At 46.9% G+C, this 24,507-nt stretch overlaps 3 protein-coding genes across 6 annotated transcripts in view; 1 reads left to right on the top strand and 2 right to left on the bottom strand.

Moving 5' to 3' along the window:
* The window catches only part of LOC118508259 (cytochrome P450 4c21-like), an 81,740-nt gene that overhangs the window by 35,961 nt on the left and 21,272 nt on the right, over positions 1-24,507 (top strand). The gene's annotated exons all lie outside the window — the stretch shown is intronic.
* LOC118508262 (odorant receptor 83a) lies at positions 491-3,689 on the bottom strand. Its single transcript, XM_036047892.1, is given in 7 exon segments — positions 491-1,515; positions 1,594-1,749; positions 1,843-1,947; positions 2,186-2,392; positions 2,394-2,660; positions 2,662-2,829; positions 2,831-3,689. Coding segments are annotated over 7 exon segments (1,365 nt in total). The 5' UTR covers positions 3,242-3,689; the 3' UTR covers positions 491-1,464.
* Positions 3,827-13,447, bottom strand: LOC118508263 (alpha-tocopherol transfer protein-like). Of its 2 annotated transcripts, XM_036047893.1 has the most exons (4): positions 13,252-13,447; positions 12,360-12,473; positions 5,230-5,534; positions 3,827-5,160 (listed from the first exon to the last, which is right to left on the bottom strand). In XM_036047893.1, exons 2-4 carry the CDS (start codon positions 12,414-12,416, stop codon positions 4,539-4,541), a joined length of 984 nt encoding a protein of 327 aa, XP_035903786.1. In that variant the 5' UTR covers positions 12,417-12,473; positions 13,252-13,447; the 3' UTR covers positions 3,827-4,538. The 2 variants fall into 2 exon arrangements, with proteins under 2 accessions (XP_035903786.1, XP_035903787.1); XM_036047894.1 differs by lacking the exon at positions 12,360-12,473.

Genomic DNA, 24,507 nt, shown 5'->3' on the forward strand with positions numbered 1-24,507 from the left:
CGCAAGCCAATCGTGAAGCCACGCTGCTGACTGCAGAGCACAAACTCGGAACAGTCAACCACGTGGGAGCACATACAAAGGATCGTTAAAAGAATAACTTTGGAGTGTCTCACTGAAGCTGCAAGGACCACCACGTTGGTACGCTGCATTGTTCCACGTGGAAAAATTTTCATTTCGGAAGCAGTTCCGTAACCCACTACTTAATCATTACTCAGTATGAAGCAGGTAAAAAAAAATCAAAATGGTTGTGCAATGGTCTTTATTATACTCCAAAATACATTGCTTGGGTAATGTTCAGTGATAAGAGAAGACTATTTTCAATGTTGGTCAGGATAAAGATGAGTGTGGGTTCTTTGTTACACATTATGCTAGGGCCCATCATGAGTGTGTTTTTATTCGCCAAAACGCTCACGAGCTGTCAGATGAGGCCACGCTTAAAGAGAACTCTAAACTCATTTCTCAACTTCATAACCCAAACCGATCTGGAACTGCGATGAACTTACAAGCAGAACTTCTTCAATAACAGTACGCTACATGAAAACATCAAAGAATGTCTTCATCCGAAAACTATGGCTCCGTAGCATTTAATTAAAAACATCTAGAAATTCCCGTTTTTTTTTCTTGTCTTCTTCAAAAAACGTCCTTCTCTGCTTCACTGTTTTCATGGAAGAAATGATTCTGATGATTATATCTTCCAGCATCATCACCATCTTCCCCCTTTTCATCCTTGTGATGACTTTAATGTTCGGACGTTGATTTGGCCAACCTTTCATGCGCAAGGGCGAAATTGTAATGGGAGTTGTGCTTTATTCCATGTTCGACGATGATGTCTCCGACGGGATGACACGTGCTCGGAATCAATGAAGCCGGGGGGGCGCTACGAATTCCGAGCACATCCATCCATTGGGGAATCTCCGTCGAGCGCAGTCCGGAGAGCAGAATTCGGAATCGTGTTGATCGGGAAGGGAAATTTAGTCATGAAACAGTTTTTTGGAAAAGCGTTAGAGGAATGCGTGCCCTGTTTCAGCTTTCCACTCAACTGAAAGGTATGCCGTGCGTGTGAGACCCGTGTGTGCGTGTGTGGCCGTATGAGTGTGAAGGGAAGAAAAATGATCTTTCGGGTTTCCCTTTTGAGCTTTTTGACGAAGGATAATACCGTACATAAAATCCTGAGCTCTAGAGTGCTTAACTGAACCGTTCATTAAAATCAGATACTGTGTGAGGTTAGGAAAACCCCTTCCTGCTGAGGTGTAGAGATTGAAGTAAATGGTGTAGGAAATGGTGTCGGATGCGGATGATGTTTGATGAAATGTCGGTTCGTTTAATGCGAAAGGATGGATCCGGCTGTGGTGGTTGGATATTGATTGGCTATTTTGTGGGTTAGCTATTTATTTGTCTAATGTGAAACTAGCTCACTCTTTAGATGAAATTTGTATCTGAGTTTTAAGTATACTGAACAACATTTTAACGAAACTTTTTTATAATGGTGTAGTACGAAAATGCCGCCTTCAGGACCTGTACAAAAAGGATAAACGAAGCCATATGTTACCAAGACCAAGTCGGCAAAAGCATCTCTAAGGTACCGAAGTATACCGTATAATATGTTTCCAGATTCAACTCGTACAATTTCAAACCAGTCAACCGTACCGGGCGCTGAGCATTCATCAGGATAATCAACATGCGACGGCGATAGGAAGCCCCGCACAGATGCCATGGAGACTTCCACAGGGCGTCGCCCACCTTGAAGCCCTGAAATCGACAGTGAAGTGTTCACGCACACATGCCAACGTACAAATCAGAACATAAATCAGACCACCAACGCCACCACGAGCACCCTCGTACCTGATTCATGAGGATCTGGCCGAGAAAGCAGTACAGATACAGTTCCGTCATTGTGAGCATGAAGTACTCGAGGACGTTAATTAATTTCATTGTCGACAAACTTTCCTGCAAAATGTTGGATAAAGAAAAAGGCGACCAATTGTGTGACTGCGTGTGTGTGTGTGTGTGTGTGTGTGTGTTTAAGTGTAAAATACTCTGCACTGAACCGGAACGTCATTCGATGTGGGTTCTGATTCTGTGGGTGTGCGTTTAAGTACACTTACTCAACGGGTGCAACTAATGAATGGAAGGAATTTTGATTGGATTTCTGGAGGGAAGGATTTGGAGTGGAGGGGATGCTTACCACCGTTGCCATGAAGGATAGAAAGCACAGTAGCAGCAGTATCTGGAACAGTTTCAACAGGATGTAGGGATGGTAGCAGCTTTCGAGCAGTTGACAGAAGCGAAGCAGGAGCAAATGATGCTTAATGCAGTCCTCGAGAACGCACGTCAGCTCTGGCGAGAGTTCCATGAGGTAGCTTTGGGATGGGGAGAGTTGGTCGAGCTTCGAAGGCGGTCTTGGTTGGCTGCACACTGTCCAGGTCCTCCCGGAATATCTCCTTGAGAACGTACTCGCGTGTATCTAGCTCGTGGCTGTCCTGCTGTTGGCGCAGCTCCTGCCGATAGTGTCCGTTCAGGATCATGGCCGACTGGCGGATGTTTGTCAGACTACAGCACAGCATATCGAACTGACTGCAGGTCATGAACACAAACACCATGAAGAGTGCTCCGGCCAGCCCATACACAAGGCTCACCTGCAGCTGTCCCAGCACCTGGAAAAATGTAGGCCAGCTCGTACATCGGAGACTGCTGGACGTCGACCGGATACCAGCAGGGAAAGGGTAGCGTACGTTCCTGGGACAGAATCGGATAGATTGCCCAGTGCATCGTACCGAGCACACAGATGATCAGCCACCAGAACTGGTACCGATTGGTAACCCGAATGCTGGAAGCTGATCGAGATGTAGTGGACACCCGCGGCCGAACGCTTGCGAAAGTGACGAGTCGTAAACTCGTACAGCTGCCGCACGTTAGACTCGTACAGCCGCAGGTACAAGCTCAGCAGCGTCATGATCGAGTAGATGCTGGTGGTGATCAGGGTGAGAAACAGCTCGTCATAGCTGAGATCCATGACGACTATCGAGACGATGTGAAACGCAGCGATATGCACGCAGATGAAGAACCAGAACAGCAGATAGCACGTGTCGATCAGCTCCGAGAGAAAGTATCGACCGCGCAGATACTTCGGCAGGTACGGATTGTAGTCCGTGGGCCACACGGCCACGAACCTCAGTATCCTTTCGAGCATCCGGAAGTTCAACGAAAGCGTCTGATCGTCCTCACTGCTAGACCGCCACATTGTGCAGCTACCTACACCGAAGTCTCACACAAAACAGCCCAACTTCTACCCGAACAACTTACCTTTTTATCATCGCCCATTCTTTATGACTTTCCGATCTGGAGGATCTGTGTGAATTATTTATTCTTCGCTTTCTGTTGCCGTGACAAATTTAGGGCCCCCTTTCTTTGGAGCACATCTTGCTCCCGGGCATTCCGGACGGTACCTACCTTGCCGTGGGTATTAATTGTCAAATTATGCATGCATAATTTAAAGGGGTCAGGTCAGGTCCGGACCGTTCTCGGCTCGGTTCTGCGGAGGTGGTTAAATGGTCAAAATAATCCCGCCTTTTGATGGCAGACCATCGATAACGGGCAAGGGTTGCGTACAAGCGGGTTAAGGTAAGAATATAATTGGAGCAAATTAGAGTCAATAAATGCTTCGAAGGTGGTTTTAAGAAATTTAAACACCACGGTACGGTGCCGTTTAAAGGTGGAGCTGGATTGGAGCAGTTCTGAGAATCTTCATAAATGATTTACAACACTCCGTTTGACTTGTTTTCGGATACTCTGCACTACAGTTAGTAAGAAGGCACACAGTCTTGGATTCCTTTTAAACAAGAAAGTCTTTAATAGCAATACGCAATACAACAAACTGTAACAAAATTGACTTTTTTTTGCTTATATTAATGAGTAATCAGGAAAAATCTCAATTCTCGAGTACGAGAGAGCGTGCAAAACAAAACGAAGAAAGGTACGGCGGAAGGATGGCGCAGGGTTATGAGGGTTACCACGCCACGCCATCACACCCGGTACGGTGGAATGATCACTTTCCGTTTCATTTCCTTGAGCATCACTACAGCGGCCGACTTTATAAGTCTTGAAATCTTTTTTAGACAATTCTCCGAATCGAATTCATACCTTCTCGTGCGCCGGAACCTGGCACCGAAGCACCGGAAGCGCACGAAAAGGATCACACTTACTTGGGAGGGTAGTTTGTAGCGGTAGTAAGGAGATATACGAATGAGAATTAGGATTTTTTCGTTACTAACACTACACGCAAAAAAAACATGATTATGTGACGTAGATGAAGGGGGGTTGAAAAATAAATGGGAAGAGGATGGATCTTTTTTTCGATGTTTTCGTTATGCTTGTGTCCCTTGTCCATTACCGAGCTGCTGCTACGAGAGAAGCTTCGGAGTTGGCAGGTGAACACACTTAATGAGATGATTCGAAGCGGGTTCATGACGTAGCATCGGTGGATGATGGAGTTTGGAAGCCGGACGTTCCAAACCCTTGGTATGACTCGGGCTGGCCGCTTAGTCGATGGTCAGCTGTCGGAAGGTGCCGTCCATGCCGAACAGCTCATCGGCGGTCTTTGGTGCGCCCGGTCTGAGCGACTCGTTGGCCTTGGAGGCTTCCTGCTCCTTGAACCAGGCAGTGTACTCGCCCATCTTGGCGCGCCACGCATCGTTCAGGTCCTTGCACGAGCCGGCATCGCCGCCGTACTCGCTCGGCAGCATCGCCTTCGGCACGTACTTGTACAGATCCTCGATGTTGCTGTGGATGTGGATACGCTCGCGGATCTTCTCCTTCAGGAAGGGCTTGACGAAGTTGACGATCGTGTCGACGATCGGCGACACGTTGATGACGTGCACCTCCTTCAGCTTCACTGGGTACGCTTCCTGCACGCAGATCAGGAACTTCTTGACCAGCGCCGGCGTGAACTTGGCGAAGTGCGTCGGGGTGGCCACGCTGGCATCCAGCACGTACACATCACCGGCCACACCGACCGATTCCTCCGCCAGACGGATGTCGCCGATCATGAGCGTCGCCTTCATCGACTCGACAACGTTCGGGGTGGCGATGTCCTTATCGGTACCGCGCAGCATCACCACACGGCAACCGTTCGGGGTCAGACCCGGTAGCGGTGGCATATGGCTGTGTTGGGGAGAAGCAACGGTTAGCTAGGCTGAAGAACACCGATACTTTGCAGGGGGGCACACTTACATCACATTCAGCACCTCGGCCATCTCCGCACGGCTAACGTCACGCTCGGTGAAGAACTCCGGGACGGCATTGCGCATGGTGTAGTACATGTCCAGCTTCTGCTTGACGCGCTCCAGGCTGAACTTGCAGCCGCGCAGGAAGGTGCGCAGACGGGCATCGTCCATGTCCTTGGGCAGATGCGGCTGCTTGCTCAGCCACTCGCGGATGATGCCGATGTCGCGCTCAATGTCGGCAGGGTTTGCCGGCTCGCGCAGCTCCTCCTTGATCTTAGCGCTCAGCTCACCGGATGGCTGGATCAGAGACATCTGCGTTGGAGTGGGCGGAAAGACAACTTCGATGTTAGACCGTTCCAAAGTTCAAGATATGAAGAAGCTGGTTATCGTTATCTTCGCACGGATTAGATTAAGACATTGATCATGCATATAAGGCAGCTAGAATTACGTTTCCAAGCATCCAGATCCCTCCAATGCGTAGCGTGCTAAACACCCGTCTCGTACATACAATACCGACTGCATAATATGCTTACGGAGCCGAGAGATTCGGACCTGCTTTCGTGTTGACTTTGTTCGCAAGGCAAGGGAAGAAAGCTGGGGTTGGCTTGTGGTTTCGAGCGTAGGAAGCAATTAGCTCATCACGCGACTGCTTCCTGTGCAGTAGACCGACAACACACAACACAGTTGCTTGAAGCTCGAAGCCGAAGCCATTAATTACGCGCCAAGTCAAACATACGAACCCAAATCATACGGCTCGTGAGAGGAGAGAGAGAAGAGAGATTGAAAGGGAGAGAGGGAGGGAGAGCAGTCGCTGGTTAAAGTTGGCCGGGAAATCGCGTTCGAATAGTTCCAATTACGTGCGGGCTTTCGGTAACGCAACGACCACACCAACCGACCGAGGGCCCTTTCCTTCGGAAAGAAAATTCGCCTCAGCTGTGCCAGCCGTACACACCGCCGTCACGGGCTTGTGGCTGACACTCGCTTCACAGCAAGCATCGCCAAAGGTCTGGTGCCGCAACACCAAGTCGCGGCGCTCATTGAAACGAAACCGGCAAACAACATAACTAGCAGTAGTGGTCGCCCTGCCTGGTATGTATTGGCTTCGTTGGGCTTTTTGGTCGATGGGTTGGATGGGATGCCCCAGCCTTAATCAACACGCGGGCTCGCATCTAACGCGAGACCTTTCGAATTGAATTTTCTCCAGTGGTAGTGGTGTGCTGCTGTGGGCTTTATGCAATCACCTGCTTTCCAACCCAAGAATGGAACACGGTAGCCGATCGTGGCGGGGCAGTTGCTGGGTTGAAGAATCAAAACCAGAAACCTAGTACCCTAAACAAGAGCGACGTAAAATAAGCGCAACCGATACCGAGCTATGATGCAGTAACTGTTGGAAGGGAAAAAGTGGTGTGTTTTTCTTGAGTTGGGGAGGATGGGGGGAAAAAAAGAAATACATCACCGCCTATACAAACACCAAACAGGTAGTTCCAAACATCGAATCATACCGCGAAAGCCACGATCGCGCAATACTCTTCCAGCTCGGTGGGGAGCACAACAGCGAGATCGTGTAAAAGAGCGTTGCTGCAATTATGCATGTAACGCTAGAAAGCTGTCGGAGTGTCGGAGTCGCAATCGTGGCTCGTCCGCTTCAAATTTGGTATACATTTTATATGAGCTTCTTAACCCATCAACACTATCACTACGTTTTTGACAAGCTTTTGACAGATCGCAAACGACACTCGTTTAGAGGGCGTGATCGACTGCTTGGCCTACCTTAATTTGCTACTTGTGTTTGTGTGAGAGTTTGTGAAGGTTAGTAATTTACTTCATGCTTGCGATGCGTGAAGAGATTATTCAACCATTGACCGTGCCGTTATGTGTTTACTTTTCGGATTCTTCACGCTTCAAGCATCATTTGTAAACCTCTTCACGGTCTTCTGTCATGTGTGTGAGTGCGCCCGATTTTGTGAATGTCCCGTTTCTAATCTTGGAGAGGCAAATAACCGCCGGGTTTTTTTTTTTGTTTTTTGTCGCCCAATTTAATTTCTCGCTCGCGTTGACATTGACTTCGGGGACGGTCCACCTCGGATGATGGACGGTAAAACCGGTCTCGGAACCGAAAAAAAAATGATCGCAGGCCTATGCAAAAACCGGAAACCAGCTCCCGTCCGACGGAAACGAAACTGTTGCCATATGGACTTAGAGTCGAGAAATGGGAAAGATATTTTTCGACTGCGGTTCAGTAAATTAGATTATTAAATCAATGTCAACACGAATATCCCCTTCGGGAGGTCGGCCGAGCACCGAGCAGTGACGGAATGGTTTCGTCGATCATTCCGACGGGTCCGAGCGTTGTCCGCAACCCGTGTCAAAGTTGAACTTTCGCAACGAAGCACTGGGAAACAAAAAAAGGCACCAAACGTCCAACCTTATCAAGAAACCCTCTCGCAAGGGGACCTTCAAATGCAGACACTCGAATTTTCCAGAGCACTTTTTTGTTGTTGTAAAGCTCTGTGGACATTCAGCTCTTAAAAGAAGGCTGCAGGAGAGAAAAAAAAGGCTAAGAGGAAACAAAACTAAATTATCATTAATGCTGTGCTATTTCTCATCATTCAGCGTGAGTTGCGCCAGTTTTGCACGACACGAAGGAAAAAGATGCACATAAAACAAACGCACTGTGCCAACCGGCCGGGCGATGACGCAAAGCAGCTCGCTGTGGTGCTGTTTTGAGAAACAATTTCAAGCAAAGATTTATTCATCATCTTGTCCATTGAGGTAAGGTTGACCGTTGGGCAACTACACACAGCGTGGACACAGACAGACAGGTTGGGTTAATTTGAAGTTTTATTACTGTTTCATAACCCCACCACGTAATGCTGATTGTTAGATGCTGATCATTAAAAGCGAAGAAGACGATGACGCACGTGGAAGAAATGAAATAAATCTCCACCATCACCCGATAAAGCGGGTGAAAGTGAGCGCAAACCGACCCCTAATTGAGCTGGAGTAGTTTTCGAATTCGAACGTTAGAAACTCTAAAGCTGGCAGCAGCAGCGGCAGCAGATGGCATTACTTCGGCAATCGAACGATGCACGAAAGCGTTGAAAATGCGCGTCAATCGCTTCTCTGCTGCTTCGCACAATGTTTTCCCATGTTTTTTTTTTATCCGATTTAATTATCAACTGTACGAAAAAAAAGAACAGGTAGTGAGGAAGAGCTATTTCTCGCTCCAGTTTCTTGTTTTTTTTTTTCGCTCGATTGTACCGACTCTATCCTTTGCCGGCTGAACGCAATTTACTCCTTAATTAACACCCTCAGGAAATGGTTGTCTTAATTTTTCTCGCCTCAAGTGGCTATCACTGCACTTCAGCACCCATTTTAGATCCATTAGACGGTGAAGGTTTGGGGGAAAAAACGGGCGAGCGTGCCAGGAGGTATCCGGTGGTGAGTGATGCGAAATGAAGACCACATAACCTTGGAAAAGTTTATCGTACGGTTTTTTTCGCGGTACGAGGGAAGCGATTATAGTGGTGCGAGCTTGAAGATAAAATTAGCAAATTTAGGGGCGGAGGGGGGTTGGTTTGTCTTGAAGAGAGTCAATGAATATTTGAAATTTTCATTTAATTCTTCATCCCGAACCGGTGACGGGTTTTGAGATTGAGCTGACCCCTCGCTCAAGTTTGATTCATTCAAGTCCACGCTATCTCCCCGGAAGGACACTCTGGGCACGGTGTAATCTGTTTGTGTGCATAAATCTTCCCAAGGGCTTGACGCAGGACTACAAAGGTCACACACACACACACACACGCAGACAGAAAGAATGTATAAAACGTACCATGATCATCATCATCAGCAAAAGGATGACAGCTAGGGGTTAGGTTCTGATGTCTAGCAAAGAGTTGGCAACATCCGTATGCTCGTATTTTTCTTCGACTGCGCCACGCTCCGACGGATGATTTTCGTTCGGCACCAAGGCGATAACGGATGTGGTAAGCCAAACGGGAAAAAGCACTTACCGTAATAGAACGCGCTAGGTTGGCGGGCACTAGGTTAAAGGGGCCTACACATGTGTGGCGAGCGAGCGAGAGAGCAACACAGATCACGCGATAGAAAATAGGGCGACTTTTGCTGCTACAAACCGGGAATGGCTGTCTGTGTACGACGACGAATGTAATGAGGGGGCTTTCGTAATATTTTCCCACTTGCACTTTTGCGCCGTGCCTCCCTCCACATGACGATAATGATGACGATAGAAAACGGGTGAGCAAGAGACACCGGCCGGCGGTGGGAGTAACGACAAGCCTACGAGCCTCCGAGTGAGGGCCTGTGGTAGGCCCTGGTGAAAGTTATGCAACAAGACAAGCTGTGAGGGCTGGCTTTTTTTTCTGTTTGTCGTTCCACCCATACTCGAGATGTACAGGGAAAGGGAGGCTGCCGGTATGACTCGCTGTACTCGTATGTTGCCATTTGTTCGGTCGAGCATCTCGTTACCGGTGCGGCGCAAGTTTTGGGCTAGCGAAAGTCAATTCCGACAAAAAGAAACATAGACACACACACACACACACACAGAAAGAGACTTTGGAACTTTGGGAAAGCCCTTGGAAGGCGTACCAAGTCCTCCCGGGTGGCGCTTTTCATCGTGGGATTTATTCGGTCACTCATTTCTATCGTTTGCCTAATGGAGTCGTTGAGCTGTGGGGCACTTGCTGATGACCCTATTTGCTAACGAACGAGACATCCATCGTAATTGGTGAGGTGGAGTGAAGAAGCATTAGGAGGGGCGCGGGGAGAAAACCTTGATGAAAGACCCTGAAGTGGCCAGCAGATGATACTCTTCACCTTAGGCTAACGCAATCTGTCCATGAAACTTTGGGCGTGGAGCGACCGATTCCATTGTATGCTGGACATCTCAATGAAAGGCGCCATTGAAAGGTAAGTAAGTTTTGAACTAGCGTCGCTAAACAGTGTACTAATAACTATCTTTCTGTTTGTAACTTTTAGCTGGCTGGCTATTCCCAAAAGGATACCAACATACATTACACTCTCGGAAAACGAAAAGTTCCGACTGGTGGACAAGAGCTAACGCTGTCAGTAGCAAAACTCCACTCCTCACTGGACAACGCAGGCTAAGCGGCACAGGATGTAGTAGATGGTGAGCAAAGTATTCAACATACCACACCAAAAACGCCAACGCTTTCGCAAGCTATTCCCCGAAACGTCCTGCACCACCGAGCTCCGCGCCACCGTTGTTGCCGCGTTGTAAACAAGTTCTCGACCAGGATGTTTCTATTTAAATTTATGATAGTTTGCAATTTCTCTGCCGTCTCCTTCTGGGAGTTGGTTGGCTAGTGGGCGGCACAACTGGTCCAGTGTCGGATCGATACCCGGTTTTTGCCCCGGTCGGTTTTGTGGGAAGCTATTTTCGCTACGTCCCTTTTTGGGCGATGATTTTTACTTGCTTTTGCTGTGGGAGTGTGCGGTTTTAGTAAGTCGCGTTCTTTTCCTGTAACTGCGTTACAACAGAGGCGAAAAGAGATGTTGGAATCTTAACTTGTTCGGGTTTTTCAGTGCAAGATTTATAGCGCTGCATTCGGTCGGCAAACGCTCACCCAAACGCTTCCTACAATAACTCATGCATTTCGAATCGATTACTTGCAAAACCCGAGCTCGTTCGTAAAGTTTACCGACGAGTGTGTCAGGCGGAGGGATCGACGTGATTATGTGTTTGAAATTTCTTTTTCCTTCTCGCTGGGTGTTTGGCTGCCCGTTGGAATAAGTGAAGCACGTAAAACGCAAATATGGCATTTCAGAACAATTAGGTGTACACACGCGTGCGTTCAATTATTCGCGCAATCAATTATTCTAGCTTTGGCCCTCTCCGGTACACCGGTTGGGCGGCCGCCTCATTCGAATTCAGTCACGTCGATCGAACTGCATGAAACGTATATGGCGATAATGGGGCTAGGAGCTTGAAGCTTCGCAAAAAGCAGCTGACCGTGAAATAAATCCTCCGGGATATTATGTGTGCACCACCTCCGAAGGCCTGGCCGGCCCGGGTGCACTGCTAGTCAAATATTCATTCGGCACCGTGGTATGGGTTTGCCCGGACAGCAGGAAGTGGAAAGATGAGTTTAAAATATAATTTCCAACTTCCAATTACACACGCCCCCACCTGCCCAAAACTACTTCGCTTACCGATCGAAGCCGATTTCAAATCAAAAATATGAAAGCGCCCGGACAAAGCTGGGTGGTGGCCGTATTCCGTTTCCTGATGAAGCTCGCGGTGTTGTTTCCGGTCGAGTTAATGCGAGCGTCGAAAGAGGTCAGCACCATTCCGCGCAGCGCAAGCGTGTGGAAGTTTGGAGAAAATGCAGCAGCAGCAGCTAATTTTTCCGCTGCTGCCTGGTTCCATTAACATTTTCTCCCCCTCCACCGGGTGAAAGGCGGCCCCTCCCGCGTGAAAGATGATTATGGTGCACGCGTTTTATGGCGTTAACAACTTGGAAGAGAGAGATAAACCGCGAAAGCCACAGCCGTAAATCGTAAATCGAGCAGGCGAAAATGAGGGCAGGCCAGCGAAGATGCGCACCGGTGGCGCATGGTGAACCGTGCGCGATCGTTTGATTGATTATCGCAACCGAATTTTCCACCCAAATACCGTTACGCCTTTGTTGCTGTTATGGGGGAAGGAAGTTTTCTAGGTGGCGCGTTGCAATTTTCGCAAGGATTAGGCCCAACCGAACACCGGGCCGAATACTTAATTGGCTAAGAGTTAGCGTAAATAATGTTTAAGTATGGGGTTTTTGTTTTTCTCTATAGCAAAGATAGTTACATTCAAATTAGTTTAAAGAAGCGTTACGATGTGTTACTTTTTTGTTTGTTTGGAAGGAACAAGGAACCAGGTTAGCTCAGCAAGGCGCGGTACTATACTAAAACATTCGAACCCTAAACTAATCAGTTTAAACACAGCACCCCCATGCCATTGAGTGGTTATACTTCCGGGTCGAAAGCGGTTGAGTCTTTTCGCCCATCCGTTTTATCGTTTAGTAGTTGGCTACCGAAGCGACCGAGCAGGGAAACGGTTAAAGCACATCGATCACTAGGTGCCCCCGGCAAGGGGCAGCGACCGTCGGAACATACCTTCCACTTCAGGTCTGTGGTGGAGAAATTGGTCTCCTTGTGCACGGTCGGTGGCATCGTTTGCTACTTTTTGCTACTTTGCCTACAGACTACCGACCGACTGTTTCTTGATGCCTTTGAGTACGCGAAGGTTGCGGACGTGAAAGAAGAGAAGAAGTGGAAAGATTAGAGATGGCTAATTTTGGCAATTTCGTAGTGGAGTTCTCAAAAAAAACATAGAAAAGATAGATAGATCGTGAGGAAGGTAAATGAAAGGAGAGATTACTTTTTGGAGTCAAGAAAAGGTGAACAAGAGAATCTCATGAGTAATGATGTGAAAGAAGATAACGAAACACTACAATGTCGGTGGAGGTTCTGCGATGAAGATACTATAAAACTCTACTCTACTTAGAGATGGGGGAACTTTTTTCCGGTTGCACACATTCGAAGCGTAACTTCGACGACGCCTATTCCAAGAACACCCTGGTTGAGCGCACGATGGTGCAACGGATTCGCAACAAGTTTCAAGTCACTACCATGTACAGTACACACCGAACAAAGATGATCGATTTCGTAAGCGTTTTCTTTGCACTCGATCTCGGGAGAGAGGGCTGTGGGTTGTCACCACCATCACCATAAGCACCATCCCTCCTTACAGGGGGAGGATGCCTTTGCCTTTTCGCAACCGCTAACCGGTTTCGGTCCGTCGTTCACAAACTCTTAGTTCTACTGATTTCCCGGGAATTTTGCCCCTTCGGACTCGAACTCGGTTATCTTGGCAAAAACTAGCTGGAAAAACGGTTCACTATTGCCTGGTGGGATCACTTTTCTCTCGCTCTATCTCTGAGGGAGACGTACACAACGACGACGACTGGAAGCATGTCGAATGCAACGAATGTCCGCAGGTGCATACCTTGGGCGTTTGGGGTTGGTGTTTGCGTTTAGCTGGATTTAAGCAATCACGAACACGCGGTTCACACTCTTTGGTCTGTGCTGCTGCTGCTGCTGCTGTTGGTGCAGGAGATCTTTCGGTTCGGAGCTGCTGCTGTTGCTGCTGAGGGTAACTTTGCTTAGGTTTGCACTGCTGTACCGCTGGAACCGAACTGAACGATGCTTTCGGTGTGCCGGGAGGTAATATTTAAAGAACGGCCGCACACCACCGTAGCGAGCTCCGACACAACCGCAACACAACCGACCGACCGTGCTGTGGTGGGGAGATCTTCGGCCGGTGAAGATCACGCGCAACGTACACATACTCCGACACTCCGTACCAGCTGGAGCAAGCGAGAGGGAGACGCTGGATTTCGCGTGGTGTTTGCTGGGTTAGCGTTTCCATTTTCACCGGCCGTGTTGCGAGGGAAAAACGGGGAGGGATGGTGCGCGAAAAATGCATGAAGACGCAACCAAGCAACGCACGCCGGTGAATCATCGGTACATTAGCTGGTTAACACCACGGGGGCAAGCACACACACACACACACACAGAAGTGACCCAACTGAGCCGACCCGCGAGGTGCATAACGCTGTAAGGGCTTGACATGCGCCACACTTGTACTTTGAGGCGCCCCGTGCCCAAAACGGATTCCTAGCAGCTACCAGAAGGCGCTTCGGCAAGACACGCGATTCCCTCGCGCAACATTAACACGCATCAACCTCTGCACGCGCGCCACATCGTGGTGCTCGAGGAGTGAAATAGTTTTGTCATGGTACGGTGGAGTGTACGGAGGCGGACGAAAAGGATGTTTCCAAATGTGCGTACAAAGGGTTACGGTTAGGGGTAGGGGCGGTCCAAAGACGCCAGCTCGGGTGGTATCGTGCCCATGCCCTGCTGAGTGGATTGCGCACGCGGTTGCGGAATTTGGAAATACAGACAGACCTGCTGGGTATGGTGGTTTTCTTTGTTTTCTCGAAGGGCATGCTTGATTCCATTTCCTCCGGTGGTGCGGTGCAGACGGCGTCGGGAGGGAGTGTCAGTATCGATGTAATGTCCTGTGTTGTTGGAACATTGAGGAGTTTTTGTTTCGCGTGCCGTTGCAGGTGCGGTGTGGCCTTTGTCCGGACATGGGATTGCACGAGCTCTGCAGACTGACCTGGCGGATTAAAGTTTGAAGTGATTTGGTTGGAAATCAATTTACTGATTTTGATATGGACGCCATAGAATTTCTAGAACATTTCTCTTCAGGGCTGTGTGATCAGTTGAGGCTGTCTTGTTGTTGAGGTGATGTTCAAGGGTACGGAGAGAGTAATATCCAGGAAATATCTAGCGCAGGTGCGTGAAGAGGGTTATTGAACTTCATAGACTCCTAGATAGTATACACACAGAATGGCAAACTCCATGAGGATCTTTACCCCTGGAGGCACTAGTCATCAAAGTCCTCAATGATCCACGATATCCTCAAAATGGAGTTTTAAATGAAAGGTTTTGCGAGTAGAATGTCCTGGAAGAAAAACTATGGTTCGTGGATGCTTGAGTCCCAAGAACAACATGGATTTTGCTTGGTGCGCTTGTCAGGAAAGCCACGATCAACAGATAATCAATACATCACTCAGTGAGATCCTTGAGTATCAACCCAGTTCCTAGTGACGATCACCTGTTCCACGACCTGTCTTCGATAGTGAGCAGGTTTCTCAATATCTAACGGAATGGATACTCGTTGTCACAAAGTAAAAACAGTCACTAAAAATAGGAAGAACATAAATTTACTTATTTTTAAGCTCAGGAACATTATTACGACTACTTTATCTCCTTCTTCAATGGAGTTGAGCTTAAACGCAGGGAAGTCTTTCGTACCAGCCGCCATCTCCGGATGTATTCTGATATCAGTCATTCGGTCAGTGCTGTTCCCGGACGATTTCTGTCACAATTTGTCCCGGGATGATGAATGAGCACAATTTGACCATCTTGTCAAACTACGTGATGATGGAATGTATACTGCTTAGAGTACTCATCCATCATGGCGTTTCAGGAACTCTCAAAAAAGAGCTCATTCTAAACTCTCCGCGAGGTCCTGGAGGATTTTCATAAAAGCATGACTGTTTTAAAACAGAACACAGTGTGTAAGCATTAAGAGAGCATTCAAACGATAAAGTAAAGTTAAGCTCGCAGAAATAAAAATCCGGGACGCATACAAGCAGCTTAACGAACACCAATTGTGTGTTTGTTATAAAAGTTTTCTTCGACCAGAGAGAGAAAACGGAGACAAAATTGCAACCATTAGATGGCTACTACTACTACTGTTCATCGCTGCCATTATCATCGTTTCGCTGCGTCCAATCAATTTGAGTGTGAAACGCCTTGTTACGAAACTCATCCTTCTCGCCCAAAAGCAATTAGCAACATATTTAGCTTAAACTGAAAGTTCTTCTCGAGTGGCAGGGAAAGAAAATACACTCCGAAACGGCTCCCGGTGTCCGGCTGAATGTGTTTGCAATTAAGCGCAGCGACAGAAGTCACCGGTGCCGTCGTGCTTCATTAAAGTTGCCAGTGTATATCTCGCCCACTTGCGGCAACAACAACAGCTACACACAAAAAAAGGATGTCGAGCGATGGGAAATAAAACTTTTTAACTAGCACCGGGATGCATCGGAAAATGGGAAAAAGGCACCCACACACACACACACACGTGTATGCATCCACAGTGTTGCAGCGCACATGGAGGGAGGCTTTGATAGAAATTTAATTGTTTTCGTTGGCGGTTGTCGTTCGGTGTTGGCGGTTCGGTCACCCACCACCCCCAATTCAAGGTACGACGACGACGATGGCTACACGGGACGCAGAATCATAAACGTCAATGATTAATTAATGCAGCTCGTGATAAAGTTTCGCTCGTGACCCGTGAAGCGCGCGTGCATGTTACACTTCTTCGCATCGTTTGCTGTTTTGTCGGAATTTTATTTTCGCCGTTGTGCTGAAAACGATCCAGCTCTCGTGTGTGTGTGGTTTATCGGAGAAACTGGGTGGGACTTTCGACGATATCATAATAAAAAGAAAACGAGACGCATTTCCTTCGCACTATGGAGGATGCCCTACCAGGGTACCGGTTCGTGTTTGTATGCATTGTTAAGGCCAGGCCCAAAAATGGCTTCACGAGCGCCACGTTGGGTTATCAATTTTATTTTAGCATTTTCGCAAGGTTGCAAGCCTTTTTTCCCATTTGCAAGGTTTTTGAGCGATTGCAAATTTATGTTTTGCTATCAACGGCTTTACACCAACCCCAACGCACCACGAATGCATGCCACGTGCTGCCTATGGGTGCGTTGGCAAATGCAACGCTTTGGTTGCGTTGCGGGTTGCCTTGTTTTCCATGCGTGCGTACTTTATGACTCATCGCCGATGCCTCTCGAACCATCCTGATGATGACCTGATGAATCATTCAGCAGCAGCAGCAGCCAAAGTACGATTTGCTCGTTGCTTTCGTAATCTCGTCTGCTGAAGTTTCTATCGTATAAAATTACGGACGATTTTTTATCCGAACGGAGAGCGCCCGTTTCTGCCATAAGACGAAGCCTGTTCGACCGGGGGCTGAATTGCACTTTCATTTTTATTTATCTTTTTCCAAGACAATTTCCCTCGAAAAACAGTGTGAGTGTGTGTGTGTGTGTCTGAAAGGTAAATGAGTTAATGGCTGTAAAGTGGTAATTCGGTTGTTTTATAACGGCCCGATAAGGTACAGTAAAGCAATTCGAAAAAACGTTTATAGCACAAGGGGGTCGTGCATGACATGCACGCGACACCGAACAACCCAACTATAAGGAAGGTGGTTTTATATTTTTATAGCATTGTTGGAGTGATTTGTGTGCAAAACTAAACATTTTTCATAATCAAAATGTGACTAAAAATAGGATTATTAAAATTTGATCCTTAATTACAGGGTTCACCGATAGATAGCATACGGCGAGCATACCTTAGCGGTTCGCGCAAACGTTTAAGATATCTGCGGCCATCGATAGCGATTCGCATGTACAATTAGTGACTGGCCCAAAATGGATAGCGATTCGCGTGCACACTTTAGTGAATGTCAGAATTCGGCGCGGTTTGAAAATATAGGTTTATATGACCCAGGTTGAGGAGTCGAGATTTAAAAAAAATCGTTTAAATTTCATTTTTGATGTAATTGGAAAGTTGTTGCGCACAAAAGTGGTGTGAAAATTAATGTTCATTATTATAAAGCATAAATTTATTGATTTTCAGTGTTGGTTAAAAAAATAATAACAAAACTATGTGAAAGATCAGAAGAACAGCCATGTGGAGGGAACCATAATTCCCTCGCTATGGTTGTGGACGAAACTCGAACACCGTGTTGTTCGAACACTTTCTCTGCGAGTGCTTTAGGCGTCACCGTGCAGTCCTCGTCGATCAAGTTACGAACATCATTTACGGCTTGCTGCGACAATAATTTAGATTTGTTGCCACCACGCTTCTTTGCCTCGATTTGCCATTGGGTTTGGTATTTTTTGATGATGCCATGGACAGTCGGTTTTTTTAAATTGAACATTTTGCTAATCGTAGCTGCAAAGGCTCCGTTTTCATACACTATACCACGCGCTCTCTATGTTCGTTGCTGGTAGTTTTTCGGCGGCGAGGTGCTTGCATAGCGCTACTTGCATTTTCCTCTTGTACAGAGCTTTGGCTGGAATTCATATCTGCAAGCAAAAAGTAAAAAAAACGATGTGTGTCTCAGTTGATTCGCTTCAGCACATACCTCTATTGAAACTCACTGTATTCTTTCACGGTGTGGTAATAAAACAAATTTACCGACAAGAACAATGTTGCACGAGCGCACTTCAACAAGCAAGAGCTCCTACCGTAGCCAAACACCTAGAAAACACCCAAATTCAAAGAGAATTCTAGTTGTAGCACTTTTCAATTGTAAGGCTGAAATACGTACCTTTAAAAGGATGATTGCCAAAACCAAAACCAACGAAGGAATGTACATTTAAACCGCTAATGATGCTTTGATTGTTAATCGCTTGGTAAAACTGTGAACTAGTTGCTGGACCAATATGCTAAATATTTTCATTACCTGAACGGATTTTTTTTTTTCGTGATCGCATCAATTTTGAATTCGTGTATATACGTTCATGTTTGAATTCTCCACATGGCTGTTCTTCTGATCTTTCACATAGTTTTGTTATTATTTTTTTAACCAACGCTGAAAATCAATAAATTTATGCTTTATAATAATGAACATTAATTTTCACACCACTTTTGTGCGCAACAACTTTCCAATTACATCAAAAATGAAATTTAAACGATTTTTTTCAAATCTCGACTCCTCAACCTGGGTCATATAAACCTATATTTTCAAACCGCGCCGAATTCTGACATTCACTAAAGTGTGCACGCGAATCGCTATCCATTTTGGGCCAGTCGCTAATTGTACATGCGAATCACTATCGATGGCCGCAGATATCTTAAACGTTTGCGCGAACCGCTAAGGTATGCTCGCCGTATGCTATCTATCGGTGAACCCTGTAATTAATTGCAGGGGTCGTCAACTATTATAGCGCTATAGGATAATATTAAAGCTTATCCTTCTTAATCCTTAAATGGAAATTATGAAATATTTTTATGCTAAACCAGAAATGAAAAATCCTACGACCGTTAAGTAGCGTTACCATGTGCACTCCATTAAGGTGCCATAACGCCATCTTCCGACATTTATTACGTATGCCATTTTTCGACAGAATTCCCCTGCAAGCTTTCTTCTGCACAAAATCTCTCATTTTCCAACGCAAGAAGAAACTCTCCTCCCCCCAGGAAGCATTTGGCGTCCGCCCGCTTCAGTATCCATCCATTACAACACCACTAAGTGCAGATGTAACACCCACCACAATCGCATCTCGAGCTCGATCAATCAATTTCACCCGAGCGCCGCCGATCTCGATCACCGACGCCATCGAGCACCAGACTCGTCGGGGTCATTATTGATTACATTTTTTTGTTTAGAGATGACTTGGACACAACAAACAAAATGCTCACACACACACACAGACAGATGTGTTTAGCTGCCTAATTGCGGGCCGTAGAAGGAAGCGGAAAACGTGAGCAAAATCCTTCGAACTCGCAACACAGACAGAAGGCGCTCGGAAGTGATTGAACCTTTCGGGCGAATGCAGATGGGAACGACGCGCGCGTCGAGACACAGCACGCCAATCGGGAAATGGATTGTCCAGCCGGAAAACGGAAAATCCATCCATCATATGGCGCTGGTTGCCCGCAATTCACTGTTGGCAGTGATTCCGAAGGAGAAAGTGACCCCGGTTTGAGGTACGGTTGAACTTTGACGCTTGTGACGGTGGGTGGGTTTTTATTGTGTATAAAAGATAATTTTGTGTTTCATTTTCGTTGTTGCGTTGCGTATGGCGTGGCAGGAACATTCCCCACTAAAAATACAAAATTCAACATTTATTAAGTCGGTGTACACACATCAAAAACGCATATTACGGGAACTGTACGTGAACATTTATTTGCGCCCTGTCCAAAAATGGAAATACAAACACCGAGCAGCATTATCAAACCGTACGTCGTTCGGTGTTAATCCCGCGGAAAACCCCGATTTTCCTCGGAGCTGGGGAGTTTTTTTTTTGCAATAGGGGGGAGGCTATCAAACGAAAGCCGCCCATCATAATGAGGTGCCGAGGATTTTCGTGCCTTTTCAGCATTTGATTTTCAATTTCATCAACCCTCCACAAATGCATCCCAACCGCCGCCTCCCTTCCGCCTCGTCTCCCGAACTCCGATCGCTCTGCATTACCTGACACGCAACGGACCGGAATTCGTTATTATTTGCCCTGTGCTTCTCGATTGGTAATTACACCTGAAAGCTTTATACTGCTGCTGCTGCTGCTGCTGCTGGTACGCTATCAATTAAAATTCCAGTATCATTTTCAACCATTCGATCGTGCTTTACTTTTGCTCCTCTTCCCCTTCTTTCTCCTCGGTCCCACCTCCCCGCACGCGCCGTTATATTACTTTTATTTGCAGGTAGCTTTGATTCATTTGCCCAACTATTTGCTGCTTTCTTTTCGGTTTTGCACCATTTTGACACCGTCCGTCTATTCCATGAATTTTGTTCCATCCATCCGCCCAACGGCCAGGCGGCGTGGGCTGGAAAAAAGCGTAGGTTCGTTTCCGTTCCCGTCAGTGGAGCTGGCGCTGAAAAGCGGACGATCGGGTCCAGTCGGGATTTGTCATGGGTGCTTTGGCTTATCGGACAGCGATCTCGTGTTCTCGTTGCCTGCCACTGTCTCGTTTATGATTCGGTCGGTAATTAACGCATCAGGGATTAACCTTCGTGCCGAACCGGCGCGGGCGGGTTGTACTGTGCGTTGAGGTGGTTGGGATAAGTGATTGCATGGGTAATTGATTCCCGGAAAGCGATTGATGTTACCATACTGTGCCCCTGCGTTTGGTCGTGTTACTATAGTGAAGTTCGTTTGGTGAGGTTTTTACTTAATTATTTATCCATTATAGTTACTAATTCGAAGGATATTGTGTGAAATTCCGGGAGTCACTGCTCAAACCATGCGAAAAAATCGGAACGATGGAGCCGTGTCACAACTCTTAGTGACAAGTCGGCGAACCGAAGTCCGAGGTGATAGCGGTGCCGGTCTTCACACGACAGGACTGGAGTTCAAATCCTATCCTAGCTACGGGTGAAATCGTGTCACAGGAGGGCAGTAATGGCGATCCGAGATCGTTCGAAGTAATGGCGAGCAAAGGAAGAAGAAAAGGGCTACCCTACTGACGCCATGTTTTAGAAGAATACTTGGTGTATCAAATCTCGGGGCTTTTCCGTCACTGGCCGTTTGAAGACTTTGTTTTACTCATTGAACACTTCCTTTCTGAAGCACTGCCACCAAATGTGTTCCTCATCGTTTAAAATTCCATATCAATCGTATTGTTCGCACGCAGAGGTCCTTCACTAGTTTTGCCGTCCACGAAATCCTTAACGAGACGGTCTTTGCTACCATTTTATGAGGCCAATTTCTTCCTCATCTGTCCTCATTACTGGATGCACTCTTTTTTACTCCTTGATAACTCTTTGACTAATTAGTTCACGAATACTTCAGATTTGTTCGTATCAATGCCACTACATGTTCTCTCCTGTACCCTTAACACAAGACCTCCAGCATTTATACCAATACTGTACCCTGTTTTAGATCATCAGAGCAGATGCTCTGCTTTTTGTCATCAAAATATTCAAATACTCGTATTATATTATCTCTCTAGCTGATTTTAGCAATTCCATTTAGTAACCTCTTTCCAAGGAACATTCACCTAAGGAACATTCGCCTTATGCCTATGAGGAATTAGGCAAATATTATTATTGTAAGGTTAGATTTAACCAAGGGAAAAATTAGGGCAAAAATGTATGAAATTTAATGCAATGGGACAAAAATAATATATTGCAATTTAATTTCGATGTTAATCTAAAATACTTTCAACTACGATCTTGCGTGTGAATTCATCGACATTGAAATAGCTCATCATTGCTGCCTCAAACGATATTGAATAAACCCATCATTTACTAGCTACAGAACGTTCTTTCTCTACCCACCTAAATATCCTTTTGCGTCATGGATAGCTCTTAAGCAAACCCGCCGCAAGCGACCCTCAACGCGGGCGTAATCGAACCATCCGCGAAGGTCACCGTCGGTCGGTCGGTGGTGATTCGATTCGATTTTCCCCGTGCCAGTAAATCTTGCTGTCGGCAAATAGAACCATGATGCGTAACCACGATGGTGATGATGATGATGATGATGATGGGCCCGTGGCGAACCGCCGGGGGGGAAGACCCGCCAAAGGTGCAATAAAAGGTACCACCATAATGGTAATGTGCGTTGCATCAAAAAAACGGAAACAAACACCGAGCCAAACAAGTGCAAAATGGGTTGCACCGGTGCAAAATGGAAATGGGTTTGCCCTGTTGCTGCTGTTGGTGCGAAACTGCACCGAGAAGGTTATACGTTTTGATGCAGGAAAAAAAGAAGTTATCATTTCCTTGCTTTTCTGTGTTAAGCGGCACGGTGTGTGTGTGTGTGTGTGTGGATTGCATGCCGTTTGTGTATTGCATTTCTAGCGCCCTTTAGGAAGTGGGCCTTAGCGCGGTTGCAGGAACTGTCTCGCACGGCAAACAGGAAACGAAGCTTTTATGAGCTTTATTACAACAATCGATCGATGGGGTGACGCGCTGCACACACATTTTTGTTGAGACAATTTTGCGGTCCGGGCAGATGATTTATTGTTTATTTCCGCGCTGTGCCGCGAAAGCAACCGTACCAAGCGACCGGGTGGTTCCGGGCGTACCCCGCTCTGCTAACGAGATAATTATACCCCGCATGGATTACTGGAACATTGGTTACGGTCTGGCGCGATTTTCGAGTGAGCGTGTAAGCGTGTGCGTCTTTCCTGGTGGCACGTGCTTGTGTGTGTGTGTGGGTGTGGGTAGAGCCAGGTAAAATAGCATTGCAGCTTCCCTGGACTCTGATGATGGTGTGATGGCCTGGACCGGTGGATTCCATCCCATCCAACCGAAAAGCATAATGCTCCAAGTCTGGGTAGGTTTCGGACACACACACACATACGCACGTAAACCATGCGATGGTGGCGTGTCTTGAAGCATGAACTGCGCTGCTGCTTCCTTCGATGGCCCCATGTTGCCGTGCGTTTGGTACGATCGTCGGTGGCCGTATGCTACCGTCGGCTCCTGATATAACACATGTTTATGATTTGTTCATTATTCGTGCAGCCGAAGCAGCAGCAGCAGCAGTTTATGAGCAGCCCGTGTCCCGTACCCTGCATATGTACCACTTCCCGAAGCAAACCGAATCCACTAATAGATAACTGTAGCATTATTCGGCGGGTGGCTCGCCTCGCAGCTCCATGACGCAATCGGTGGGGGGACACGGGGGTGGGAGGTGGGGGGAAGCAAAAGAAGGCGGCAGAGTTTTACGTCATTTGGACAATTTTCGCTGTACGCGATAGTGCGATAGAGTGTTATGGGCAGGCTTTTGTTCATCTTTACATCATTTTTTTGTTTCGGTCGTTCGTTCGTTCGTTCGTAGGAAATGCTTTTGCTGTGTTTCTTTTTAGGGCGGTTGGTGAGGTTAGTGGGAGTGTGTTATAATTTAGATCGATAAAATTGTGACTTCCGGCTCTATTGAGATGAAAGCCGTGTGCTTAAAGCCACACGCGAAGAATAGAATGGACGCTTGCGAAAGGAAATGGAGCGATGGTGTTGCAAAGGTCCAATGATCTGCGATATTGATTGCGGTGTTTCGTTCTGGATGAGCTTGTAAGACAGATTGTTGCCAAAATAGTGATTTTATAACGTATTACAGAGCATTCGAGCCACGAATCGGTTAAATTTTTCATCAAAACTACAATCAATTCAGTAGTTGAAGAATACCCCTAAAGGTATGCAATGTGAAGAATAAAATTTGATTTTCAAAATATTTCGGGAAAACTGTTCTTAGCTTTCCATTTTGAATGCTGAACCCACTGCCGGAGCACTGCAATAATTGTTGAATCGAATTATCATCGATTTAAGTGATAGGCCATGCAGTGGGAAACTGCTGCAATTAAAAAAACATCCATTAAATTCACTACACAAAAAACCTGATTGCACTCACTCGCACAGATGGAAGCTTCCAATCCGGTTAATTGACGGTGGAAGTGACGGCGACGACGACGCCGACAACGACGCGATGTGCGCACCACCATTTCGCGAATGCAATTTTACCCTCTTCCCCCTTTTCCCACCCCATCCCCGACGCATCGGAAAGCTGCAGTTCACCATAACGCTTCCGCGCTGTTTTCGGGGGTTTTGAAAATGTGTGCGAGCAAATTGGGCAAAGAAAGAGTTTGTTGGCTTCTTTTGGCCCAGCCAGCCGGTGCCGGGAAAGTTTTCACCCTCCTCCTTCGCTGAAGAAAAACCGTGCCAGTGGGACTGTTAGCGGATTCTTTCGCGAACGCGCGCCCTCGCTCCCCCCCCGGTTGATTGTTTCGCTCGGATCGTGGTCGATGTTTGCGAATTTTTTGGCTAATTTATGCATTTCCAATTTTCAACCACCGCTTCTTTGCGTGAGTGTGCGGATGGCGGGGGCAAGTTTTCATCCATTTCCGGAGAAAAAACACTTGCCAACGAATATCTGGCATACACGTT

This window comes from Anopheles stephensi, chromosome 2 (assembly GCF_013141755.1).
Source record: "Anopheles stephensi strain Indian chromosome 2, UCI_ANSTEP_V1.0, whole genome shotgun sequence".
In the NCBI taxonomy this organism is placed as follows: Eukaryota; Metazoa; Arthropoda; class Insecta; order Diptera; family Culicidae; genus Anopheles; species Anopheles stephensi.

Coding starts and splice junctions, on each gene's coding strand:
- LOC118508263 (XM_036047893.1), bottom strand. CDS start 12,416: ATGCCACCGACCGTGCACAAGGAGACCAATTTCTCCACCACAGACCTG. Junction 5,535..12,359: donor CCACAGACCTGAAGTGGAAG/GTATGTTCCGAC, acceptor ACTCCAACGCAG/ATGTCTCTGATCCAGCCATC. Junction 5,161..5,229: donor GCCGAGGTGCTGAATGTGAT/GTAAGTGTGCCC, acceptor TCCCCAACACAG/CCATATGCCACCGCTACCGG.